This window comes from Melitaea cinxia, chromosome 1 (assembly GCF_905220565.1).
Source record: "Melitaea cinxia chromosome 1, ilMelCinx1.1, whole genome shotgun sequence".
NCBI classification, from domain to species: domain Eukaryota; kingdom Metazoa; phylum Arthropoda; class Insecta; order Lepidoptera; family Nymphalidae; genus Melitaea; species Melitaea cinxia.
The window spans coordinates 11,405,156-11,417,941 of NC_059394.1; the positions used below are offsets into that span (position 1 = coordinate 11,405,156).

The window sequence follows — 12,786 nt, forward strand, 5'->3', positions numbered from 1 at the left end:
TTATGCTTTAAATTACTACGTGATGAGAATATATAGTTATTAAGTACTCAATATGTTGGAAAGGTGATCCCCGCTCTGGAAAGAGCAGAATTGTCTCACATATTAAATAGTTCTTTTGAAAACATCTTTACGTAAACATACCTATTTTGTAATTAATTAATTCACGGATAAGAAGTGGAACAGCCTCTTTGACAATTTGTTTGGCAACTCTTTATGGATCCTAAAACGACCTCGTTTGTTATGTATGTTGTATGTTATGATTAGTAATAATTTGTATATTTTTCTTAAAAATATGTATATTAAAAGTCTTCATTATTTTATCAAATTTATATTTGACTACAAAAATAGCAAGGAAAATTGATAAAGTCGGACGCTATATTTTATATTTATTTATTACAAAGAATATAAATAATACATACTCCGATGTATAAAGTAGGTACGTTGAATTTAACCTGAATGTATGTACAATATAATGTGTGTAAATTGTTATGTTTCAATAACATTTCCTTACAAAAAATCAGTTTTGACATGTTGTTTGTTTCATTACTTATCTATAAAATATAAAACATTTAAAAATAAAATTTCCTATAATTTTAAAGAGTTTATTTCGCCTCATCTATAACTATGATATAGAACTCTTTCTAAAGTTTACATAGCAAGAAGACGCAGAATCCATTTCTGCTTATTTAACAACTTTGATTGTTTTACGGTGGGAATATTTATTAATTTTTAGATCTCTGGTGGATTTTTCAGCCTAACATTCAAAGTCACTTTTTAGGAAAATTTTAAACATTAAGTTTAGTTAAAACAATAAACGACATAGAAACGCATAGTATTGGGATCGGTATACAACTTAGACCGTTAATTGTAAATAAATATTACTTACGTCGGAAGAGTAAGCCATATAAAACTATATAAAACTAATTTTGTAGTGTAATAAATACGGTTAGATGGGAGCTTACAAGCTTTTAATAGAGAATAACAGTAAAACAAGTAACCATATATTCTCTTCCTGATGAATCCTAGATTACATTAGGCACTAGATTGGCAACCTACAAGGCACTATGCAGTTAGCACAGCAAATTTAATATAGTCATATAATATAATTTTTACAAATTTAATATATTCATTTTAATGACTTTCAAAGTACAGTTAATGGCCGTTTCTCAAACTGCTCGCAACAATATTTGTATTGATCAAATATTCAATTTGAACTAAATAATTAACTAGAATTCATTTTTTTGCGAAAATTTGCGATCTCTATGTCGAGGTACTTAAGCCCAATCGCTATGTTAGCATTATATACATATTTATATGTACAAAGAGCTGCTCTGCAAATATTTCTAAACATCTAAAGTATGGAATGCATCATTTATAGATTTAATACTGAACTGACAATCTGTATATGTAGGTTTTCCTTTGGTCATAATAATTAACTGTGCAAAGAAAATATATGAAGACAAAAAGCGATTGTATGCGTTCAGTATTATAAATATATTGTTTATATCAGCAGAATTTACCTCAAGTAGAAAAAAAAGTCTATATCAACAAGTTTTCAAGAAAACCGATAGAGATATAGATAGACTGATTAATATATTATATGTTGTAAAATATCGAAAAATTTAGTAAGATTTTTTTAGATGTTTATAGCAAAAAAAAAACATTGAGGCAATTTCTACTTAGCACGTTACTAATCATGATAATCTCCGTAATATAAAACTACATTTTATTTCAACAATACATCATATGTTCTTCATTTACAAACGATGTTTAGGTCATAATTTCAAAAAGTTAACGATGTCAATTCATATCATAACAAGAGCATAACGTTTAAATGCAATGTGCGGTAAAAATTAGAAGTCTTATTTGATAAATGTAAACTGTACACAAACGCAACACAATATTTACAAAAATCAAAAGTTCTCACTCAAAAATACCGAACACACTGTCCTCACCGACAGACTTGGCACTCGCGACGCACACCTATCAATGTCACTTAGTAATGCTACCGTATACAGTTTGTTGGGTTAGATTTCAAATATAAGTCTTTTTCACTTTCTGTAAGGTTCCACATTTCAAGTCTTTGTCTAGAGACTCGGTAGAGTTTCGTAGGTCGAGCGTTCGTTCCTTGCCCAATTCTAAATGTAGATTATCTTGCTTCGCCATCGGGCATACGTTCGCTACCATGTTGACGTTCTTTGATCTCGGTGGCATGTAACCCGAGTTAACGTTTAAAGGTGTCTCTAACGGACTGAGCCTGGAAAGAAAAAAAAAGGAATGCAACGTCTCATCACATTTTTTTTTTGGTTTGAGATTTCAGTAAATATTGGAAAATAACAAGCAAAATGTTCAAAAGTATATTTTTTAGATTACATTCATTTTGTTACTCTTATATTATTTATGGTGAATATAATGTGTAATATTTTTAGTTAATGGGTATATTATATAAGTTTATACATACCTGTTTAAGTGATTGTGTTGTTCATTGAATGGCGAAGTATCGGTAAAAAACGGGTGTCGAAATCGCCGAGAAAATAGATATCCAATAACAAAGCCCACCATGAGGGTAATCAAACACGAAGCTACCACAGCTGTCAATAGAGCTTGCGCGCTGTAAATATTTCCATCGGCTGCTTCCACTGTTAAGTGATCTAAGGACAAATATATTTTTATGATTTAAAAATTGGTTATATGTAGATTGAATTAGAAAAATACGAAATTTCTCTAAAGAAATTACTACAAGCTACTTAGTTTGTTTTAATAATTATGTTATCCATAACAAATATTGTATATAACTCTAATCTCTCAAATAGCAAGGATAAATATTTTAAGTACGCGTGGATGGCAAAATCCAAAACTACTTTCATGTGTCAGCAACGCATGCAATCGTTCTCGCTTCAGTCAGTTGTTATTACCATTATGAAAACGCGTCGTCGTTAAAAACGAACAAATAAGAAAATATATAGAATACAAACCTGTTTCGTGTTTGTTGTCAGTAGAAGTTTTATCTTCAGTTAGGACATTTGTTTCAACGACTTCTATTAAAATTTCATTTTGAAAATCGTTTGTCGGTTTGTTCGCTTCAATCTGAGATGGTTTTTTCGTAGCAGGGTTTCTGTTACTGTGACGATCACCCGGTAGCAGTGCGGGTAGTTTGTTGCAGATTTCAGTCTTTCCATTTTCAATATTTTGTAAAAATCTTTCTGGATTTGGAAATTGTCTGTTTCCAACCCAGGAGCACTGTTGTTGCTTAGAATCCCATGCGCAATGAGGGTCTTGTAGAGCTACGCATTCTCTACAATTGAAAATAAAAATGTTTCTATTGAATTAATCATTAAAACTATTCAGTAAGAAATATTTAAACATTGGATATAAAACTAAATAAACTTTAGAAAGAATAAAAATAAGAAGTAATGTATATAGTAATTGTATAACATACCTGCACGATTGAATGTTGGAACAATGTGACAATGTAACGGCTTTTATCATATCACCGGATGCAACAATTAATTTCTCGGTTGTTAATGCGACGTGCATTTGTTTTATAGGCACACCCGGTGGAAGAACTTGGACTTCCGATATTACAGCTGTTCTTACAGGATTTTTGCTGTACTCATCCATACTTGCATCAAACACGCCTTCATTTGAAGCTACATTTACAGCCTTTATAACTCTTCCGTCATCCGTACCAACATACATAACGTCATATTTGTTACCGTTCATGGACTGTACTTGCGGGTGAATTGCAATAGCTGAAAATCTATACTGTAGGCTGACCCTGAGGAGAATTGGTCTTGCCAAAAACGACGGAATAGCTTTATCCATAAGTGGATGTGACTTTATGAAATTGATAGCTGAGTCTGACAACGTCCGACTGTCTTCAACGCATGATCCTGGTTGAGGTTGAGGAACTTTCTCTTTAGATAGTGCCAACCAGTTTGAATTCATATTTTTTTGACCTTTAAATGGTCCATCAAAGGCGTCTAATATATCTCTCATGGCAAAAGCACATACAGCGGATCCGCCGATTGCATTTTGAGGCGTTGTGAAAACTGCGTAAACAATGTCGTTCCTGCTGCTACCACTACCGTAAATACCGTTAATTATTTCAGTCGTTGCCTCTGTGAAATAAAATTATATTGTAGCCATCTGTGTTTTTATATTCAAGGAAAAGTTTTGGTTTTATAATTTCTACTTACGAATTTCATCAAAATAAAATGGATACTCTCCAGGAATTGAGCAATTCAAACGAGCTTTGAGGAATGACGTCCATCTATCGTTAAAAGGGTGCGGACCGCCTTTATCGTTTAAACAAACTCGAGCGACTCTTGAATATACAGCCTGAAAAGAATAATTATTACAATTACCCAAAAATCGATACATTCTTGTGCAATATCTATTTTTCAAAATGATGTATATATTCCACTTTTTAAAAATAGTGTAAAATTTTTATTTTTAATAATTTTCTTTTCCAAAATATATTAAATAATGAAACTAGCCTTTCCACAGTTCATATATTCAACAGCAGTTTCACGATAGAAAAAGTAGGCATGACTTGTTGACGCAACTGCTCCAACGAATGAAGGATCGTTGAGTAGTCGCAAATCAGAGTGTTCTGTTCGCACAGGTTCTCTGTATATTAAAGGTTCAGAGCCAGAAAAATCAGCTGCCGTTGCCGTGTAGAGATGACCGTCTGGAAAAAAAATTACTTGATTTAATTATTGGTTGCAATCAATCGTACAGTTATTTGACTGATCTCTAGATTCTTATACTACTACACAAACTAACAGCCATTATTAGTAAACAGATAACAGTTATCAATAATTATACCTAATAAGTTAATTAAGTTCTCGTTTAAGGTTTCTTACAAAACATTGTAACTATGACTGTAGCTTATAATTAAGTACTACTTAGTATGACTTGACACTGTCGTTAAAATATAACTGTTCATTCAAGTCTAACACGAATAGATATTGAACATAGCGGTAATAGTAATAAATCGATTAACATCGCGGACTCCGTGCGTCGTGCTTAGCACATCCCCTCAGCGCGCTTGAGGTTCAAGCACTTTAGTCATATCTCTCGCTAATCGTTGTCGTTTATATTTTCAAAGTAAACGTTGAACACTTTGGGACATCCTGACACAGGTAAAACACTTACTTAAAAGGATGTCCCAACAACGGTGATACCGTGTTATGTAAACGTTTTTCTAAATAAATAATTTTTTATTTAAAAAAAAATCTTTTTTGTATTTCCAAAACTTCTCATATTGTAATTAAAAAACAAATGACAAAATGTTATTTCATCTTGTTATTAAATTACATGATAAAAATAAAATATATAAGACGTATATATCTATATCTATCTTCTATAATGCTTCTATACTAATAAATGGATTTTTTTGTTCGGTTTTACCGCAAAAAATAACTAAACCGATCGGAATAATATTTATACCATAAGATGCAGCGCGTTTCGGAGAAGGTTTTTGTAGATGATATGTTGGTGATTACTTATCGTGTAAAATAATATGGATGGACAGATGTCGCTAGTATAAGCCTATAAAACAAAGTTGTGTTAGTTACACCATTTATAATTGAAGAACGGCTGGTCCAATTTTTATATTTGATTTTCAAAATTTTTTACTAGTCCGGAATAGGATAAGTATTAAAAACATTAGCAAAAAAAAATCCAATACAAAATCTTCAAAAGTTTCGTAACTGTCAAACATTTAATGTACGGTAAGCTCTCCCCTCAAATTAAAGAACGTATTTAAAAAAAGTTTACAATATTAGGATAGTGACGCATTTTAGATTTCAAAAAATTCTCAAGAACTACTAGTATTATACAGGTTCGAATTGAAAAATTCTTTTTGTGTTGGATAGTTCGTTTTCCGAGGATGGCTACATAAGATTTTAGTACCTCTTTTCTCAAATTAACACAGCTGTAACTGCGGGACACAGCTAGTTTTTTTAAATAAAATATACTACCAATTGTTAATGGAGCGATGTATAAAGTGTTTCTATTATTTCTTAAGCATATACGTCATATGACATTATAAAACTAGGCATGTCTTTCGCTTATAAACATAATTTGTCATACTCATACGTTCTGACTCAGTAAATTAACAGTGACTAATGGCACATACCTGTGAATATTGCAGTGGAGTTATGCTGTGGATTGTATGGACATCTGCCGGTCCCATCAAATTCTTCTAGGTGATGATTTGGCGTGTGTCGATTGTAGCGTCTACACATGGGTTTGAACGCGTTTGTTCCGCACACCATGAGGCGTCCGTGGGATCTGGATGCCACGCGGAGGTAGTTCTGGCAGTCATCTGCAGATTTGCCTTTCAACTGACACAGCTCTCTGTGGGCATCAGTAGATTGCCACTCTAAACGCTGTTGAAAAAAATATCGTTTGTTATATACCAGTCGACATCACTCTTGTATAGTGGTGCGTGCACCATATAGGCCCTCCCTCAACAGCAATCACGGGTTCGATTTCTGGATGGATATTTGTTTTTTGTACAAATATTTCTTTCCGGTCTGCTTGTCTGTCATTGTGGGTCTCCCCACCGTACCTCGGAGAGCACGTTAAGCTGTTGATCCCGGTTGTTATTATATACTCCTGATAGCGATCGTTATTCATTGAAATATGTCCGACAAACGGCAGCGGAGCAGCGTGGTGGATTAAGTTCAAATTCTTCTCCGATATGGAGAAAGAAGCGTAGGCCCAGCAGTGGGATGTTCCAGGCTGAATCTTGATGGATCGTGATATACCAGTTGACGTATACGCGTTAAAGCCGTACAAGTGGGCTTGTCAGTAATATAAGATATATATTGTAATTATATAATCATAGACATTAAATAAAAAGTAATTACGGATATTATTAAAACTTTATACCTATATGTAATACTCGCAAAGTTCTCATTGTATAGACATCTGTATTAACTACCGAGTAAAATGGTAAATTCATTAAAATAAATATGCTTGTGCTTGCTCAGGTGTATAAAATTATTCAATGAGTTCGAATTTTTTTTGCTACATACTAAATCATCAAGACTTTGCTACTTTTGCTAAATTTGGGAAGTATCCCTTATTGCAATTTAATTACCTAAACGACAACATTTTAAGTGAAACTTATGTGCGAGCGACGCTGCGCACTACACATACATAAAAAATATGGTAAAACAATTGATTCACTACGGGGAATAACCGATTGTGCAATATGTGAATGTGATTATTTTATTACCAGCACATGCCAGCAAAGCGTGTTGTTTGTTTCATACATTTATAGTCTATCTTTTACATGTAATTTATTTTCTAGGTACTAAATTTATACATTAAAAGTTTATATAAGAAACTATGACGTCAAGAATATAAGTAAACTTGATCGCGTGCACATCCATCACAAGTGTATAACGTGACTAGAACAATTCTGTCAAATTATTCGCATTGCATGACGGTGATATCCCCGCTCCAAACAGTTTAATATACAAAATATTTATTATAATAAATTAACTAAAAACAAATTGTGAGAAAATTTAGTACAAATAGGTCTTTATTACACAAAAAAAATATTCAAAGTTCTACGAGCCAACTCATTGGTAAAAGCAAGACTACACTGGTAACGATTTATTGAACGCAAAAGAATGCATCGGTGCATATCCGCTATCTTTTGTATTTTATATGTACACACGCTTATTACATATTAATATTATAAACAATACGCCCCCTGTGTTTAAAGAAGGTTATGATTTAAGCACGCCAATACATAATAAACGTATCCTAACCTTTAGACCGCCGCATACATGTATACTTCACAAGTATATAGAAACTTTTGTCAAATTGTATTTCAACTCTTATTTATAATTTTAATAAAATATAATTACATCGATGTCATATACGTAGATTCATAAAAGTATATCAACCTTCTAATAACAAAATAATGATGATTACAATGATCATTACGAATGTTAGATTTCCGTGTGTTCACCACGGTCTTATATAAATTAATGACATCTTATATGTTCAAATAATAAGATTTTAAAAGCTAGGTGTGCTTTAAAAACAAGCGAGCGCGCACACGAATTTATTTACTTCTGAGTTTTATCTCAACAATAGAAGGTAAGAGGGAAAAAAATATAAATTCCATTTATTAATATTACTGTGCATTATGGCTACGGTTTATATTATGCATGTTTATAGTCAGGCGTTCGGAAGTTACATTGCGTCCTGAGTTCATTGGAAGTAAAATGACCATAAAATTACTTTAAAAAAATGTTTTATTAAAACAGACGTTAATCAAGGACACGAGTAATAAAAACAGTATTGTTGTAGGTACTAAAAAGAGGACAGATTTATTATTCAGGCAGAATCTATTTGCATAAAATTAGTTTTAGCATTGGCTATGTGAAATCTAAATAAGAATGTTTATGTACATCTAATAATAAAGTTACATTTGCATACTGATGATGATATCCTCCTTGATGTGTCCTTAAATCTATGTAGCCAGTATTTGCATACTACAACGTAGGAGACTGTGTACCGAATATGAAATATACAATATCTAATATTTATAAAAATCGAATTAGGCAAAAAATTATATAAATAAACCAGGCCACCGTTTAATGGTTCTCTTATCGATAATACTTTATGAATTGTTATCAAACGAGATAGCGTGATTTCCTCATGCTTGAAAATTCGGTTATCATAGATGTTTACACTTAAACAACTAATTTGTCGTACAAAAATAAAAATATATTTAAGTACACGATTAAGACTTCGTTGTATTATTTATCTCAAGTTAGGTACTAACCTGTTCCACATTTTCTGATAAGTCGTAGAGACTGAGATTGTACACAGTACTCCTGAAAAGAGAAAATATTTTTACGTTTCATTTAAACAAGACGCAGTGATAACGGACAGTCATTTAACTCCAGTAGTGTTAATTTTAAATATAATGTGTACTGTACTAAAACTCAGATACGGCATTTGTAATTTTTTCTTTCATTTTAGGATATTAAGGGATGAAATAGAATATGGTATATTGATTATGTTATTTCAATTTGTATACGTTGAAGTCATTGATAGTTATTCAATCAAAACAACGACTGAGAATAACTTTAGAACTGAAGTGTACAACTAACCTTCCCCCAACTAAAATTGAGAAGTCATCTTTGTCTAAAATACGAAAGTGGTTTGGTCCCGTTGTGTTGCCAACAAACTGCTCCGTAGTGTCATCGCCTGTAACAAACCAATTTGTAACTATTTCAGGACTATTAGACAGAGTATTGATGTACATTTCGTTTCAGCCTGTAATGTCCCACAGCCGGGCATAGGCATCTTTCCCCATGTAGGAGAAGGGTCAGAGCTTTGTCCAACACGCTGCTTCAATTTGGGTTGGCAGATATATCGCTATCAGGTGTACATGGATAACCACACCACAAGGACAGCACAAACACCCAGATCTCGGCAAACATCTCTATGGCCAATACAAACGTTTGTCATGTGCCGGGATCGAACCCGCAACTGCCAGCACAACAGCCACAAACTAGTGTTGTTACCGTTGCGCCAACGCGTTGTCCAATGTACATTTAGCTATCTTATTTAATACTAGCTAGCTTTAATCGTTCGGCTTAGCTTGCCTAGATTACACAATTTTGGCTGTGAGTGTTCTACTGGTGAAAAAATAGCTTAAAATCGATCAAGTAATGTTTAAGTTTATGCATTACACACAACCGAAATCTCAAATATTTCTTCGTTAGAATATTTGAATGCAAGTATACAGTCCTAGAATTTAATTAGGAAGTAAAAAAGTTCCTTAAAGTTACAGAATACTGAAGCTAAATTTTATTTAAAAAAACCCTTATAGTGTTTAAATTGAAGAAATCATATACGGGCAACTAAGAGGACAAAACGCAAAAAAGCAGGTTACTTTATTAGCTTACTTTATCGTTATGGCGGGTACAGTTATACAGATTCAAGTATATGACAGGCACGTTAGCGCAGATGGCAATGACTCTGCTTTACGCTCCAGGGTTGTGGCCATGATTCCCACCCCGATTATAATAATAAATAAAAATATAGTATTTATAATTATAATATCGATTATCGACTATATGCGTTATTTAAAATACATGTGATTATACGTAACAGTCGGCCGCTACCATAGATAAAGTAAAAAAAATAGATAACGCACCTAGAACAGAAAACTGAAGCCACTTTTTTAAAGATGTGTGAGTGAGTGAAGTGTTGACACTTTTTAAAAAAAGTCCCTAAAATTTTTATTAAACAATTAATTTAATATAGGTAAAATGGGTATGTGAAAATAAAAACCTGTTTATAGTTTTAAATATATTCACTCCTTTTTTCGATTCAAATTGTTACATAAATCTATTGTAGCCGTGTTTTGATTTATTTAATTATATAAATCTGTGTCAATGAAAATTTGATGATTTCTCTGAGGGGTAAGTTCCTGCTTTAAAGACGTCTAACTCTTTGCTGTAATAAATTGATTTTATTTTTACATTTTTTTTAAAATTAAGTTCCTGTTTTTTTAACTTTTCTCTTAGTTTATGTTTTCTAGGTGTATCAAAGATTGAATCTTGGTTAACGACTGATTTAGACTCATCCGGTAGGTCCTAGAACAAAAAATATAACATTAAAATACGTAGTAGTAAGTAGCAGTATGTACTTGATGGTACTCTGCGAAGTCCACGTTTTGTACCGTACATGTCAGCTTTATCAAAATGGTTTGAACAAACAAACTAGATGAGGATGGCTGTCGCTGTAGTTCATTTCGGCTCAGTCGTAAAGCAGCTACCCATTCATCCTCTATTAAAATATTCGTTGGAAACCTAAAACCATGATATTTAGTAGTAAAATATGAGTAGTTAATTCACAAATTTAAACAGAAACAAACGAGTTAAAAATTCATATTTAACTTGACTTCAATTTCGGAAAAACATAAAAATCACACGATAAAAAAAACAATAATGTTTTCCACTTTCTACTTAATTATTTTTCTATGATTGCCTACATTTTACTTACCCGCATTTTGGGCTAATGGAAATAAAAATTACTGGTAACACTCCCTCGGTACGTCATTTCGGGACATCGAAATTATAAGTTCCGAATAACCTCAATATTATTTTGGAATAACAAGAAATATAAAGTTTTGTATGTACTTACGTGTGAAACGATAATTCTTCAGACTTTTTATTCACTTTGGTATTGTTTTTGCACCATTTAATTACATAAGAAAGGCATTTTGAAGGCAAAGTTACTGTACGAGGCCCCGTGAGATACTAACGAAAATGAGCGTAGTTTGATGCATATGTGTGCGTGAGAGCGTGTGTTTACTTGAAGGAGCCGAGTTTTGTGGCTTCAGTAACAACAAAGGCCGCGCATTATCTACCTTTTTTTACTTGATCTATGGCCGCTACCTAAAATACGGGCATTAATTTGCCTATCTTATAATAAATAATAATTACAAACGCTTCACACTCAATGGACCCTGTAGGTTTTTTCCTGTGTTGGGGGTCCGGAAACACACACAATACACAAGCACAAACGCCCAGACAACGACAAACATCTTATGGTCAACACAAATGTTTGTTATGTTCGGGGATCGAGCCCGCGACCGCTAGCGCAATAGCCAATACAGATAAAACAGGAGATAGTGTATATTTAATATATTAAAAAAATATTATTTTGCGTTTCTGAAAAACTAGTGTATCTAAGAAAAAGAAAAATTGATGTCTTAGTAATAGAGTTCTATTACTACTTTTTGAATAAGTTACCAATCACATATAATATTGTATACAGATTAAAAATTATAACAATTCTAAATAAAGGTTTAAATAAATATTGATTAACAATTTAAATAGCATAATAGAAATCGTTTCAGTAGTGTTGTTGCGATCAACGATAATATAAACTCAATAACAATTTATTACAAAAGTACCCAGAAACCCAAAAAAAAAAAAAACATAATAGTTACATAAAATGATTTTCATTTAAAACGGACCCCAGAAGCTTATATTTTGTTTCAAATGAGTTTAATTGAAAAAATTTACTCACCGTATTTTACATGGATTCGTGCATTAGCATCGGGCATCCACGCTTGTGCAGTGGACGCTAGCAACACCAAGACCGCGCGCGCGACGGCCATGTTGCTTAGAACCTATACACCATTTCTAAGGGCGCCATTTTCAGTCGATTCTGAAAAAGAAAAATATTTATTAAGTGATTTGAAACTCTAGGAAAAGAAAATGCGTTACGGAAAAAACAAATACATAAAAAAATGTATAGGAGAAAATGAGATAGAATACATAACAGCTCAAAAGCTGCTCTTTTTGAATGGCACTTACGACATTTTTAACGAGACCGTGATCATCGTCGATAGAACAAACCGCAACGGCCTACCTTTCTACGACTTTTCAGAAATGAAAATTTCTTTCACGTTTTTATAGTTACTTACATTTTTATAATAACATACATTTTTATAGTAAAATACTTGAATATGGAACTTAGATACTTACACACTATAAAAGATTTTTATTTATATATATAATATGTATACTAATTTTAGGGTTTTGAATTATAAATTTATTCATATTTATAAAATAAGTTGCAGTTTGACCGAAGTTTCGTTGCGATTTTAAGATTCTGAATAAACTACAAAATTAATTTTAGATCACTACTCCGTAACACTACTAACCATTTATCGATAATATTGGTTATTTATTATAAGTAGATACTACCCAACGGACATAGATACAT

The 12,786-nt window shown here is 32.4% G+C and overlaps 1 protein-coding gene across 1 annotated transcript; it reads right to left on the minus strand.

The window, feature by feature from the left end:
- Nucleotides 1-312: 312 nt before the first annotated feature.
- Nucleotides 313-12,175, minus strand: LOC123656911 (semaphorin-1A). Its single transcript, XM_045592527.1, has 10 exons — nucleotides 12,085-12,175; nucleotides 9,150-9,246; nucleotides 8,819-8,870; nucleotides 6,146-6,398; nucleotides 4,500-4,693; nucleotides 4,200-4,341; nucleotides 3,440-4,121; nucleotides 2,976-3,295; nucleotides 2,462-2,651; nucleotides 313-2,257 (listed from the first exon to the last, which is right to left on the minus strand). Exons 1-10 carry the CDS (start codon nucleotides 12,173-12,175, stop codon nucleotides 2,035-2,037), a joined length of 2,244 nt encoding a protein of 747 aa, XP_045448483.1. The 3' UTR covers nucleotides 313-2,034.
- Between the last annotated feature and the right edge of the window lie 611 nt (nucleotides 12,176-12,786).

Excerpts from the sequence above, each read along its gene's own strand:
- LOC123656911 (XM_045592527.1), bottom strand. The coding sequence starts at position 12,175 with ATGGCCGTCGCGCGCGCGGTCTTGGTGTTGCTAGCGTCCACTGCACAA. Across the intron at positions 4,342-4,499 it reads AATATATGAACTGTGGAAAG|GCTGTATATTCAAGAGTCGC; the intron begins GCTAGTTTCATT and ends TATTCTTTTCAG. Across the intron at positions 2,652-2,975 it reads TGACAACAAACACGAAACAG|ATCACTTAACAGTGGAAGCA; the intron begins GTTTGTATTCTA and ends ATTTGTCCTTAG.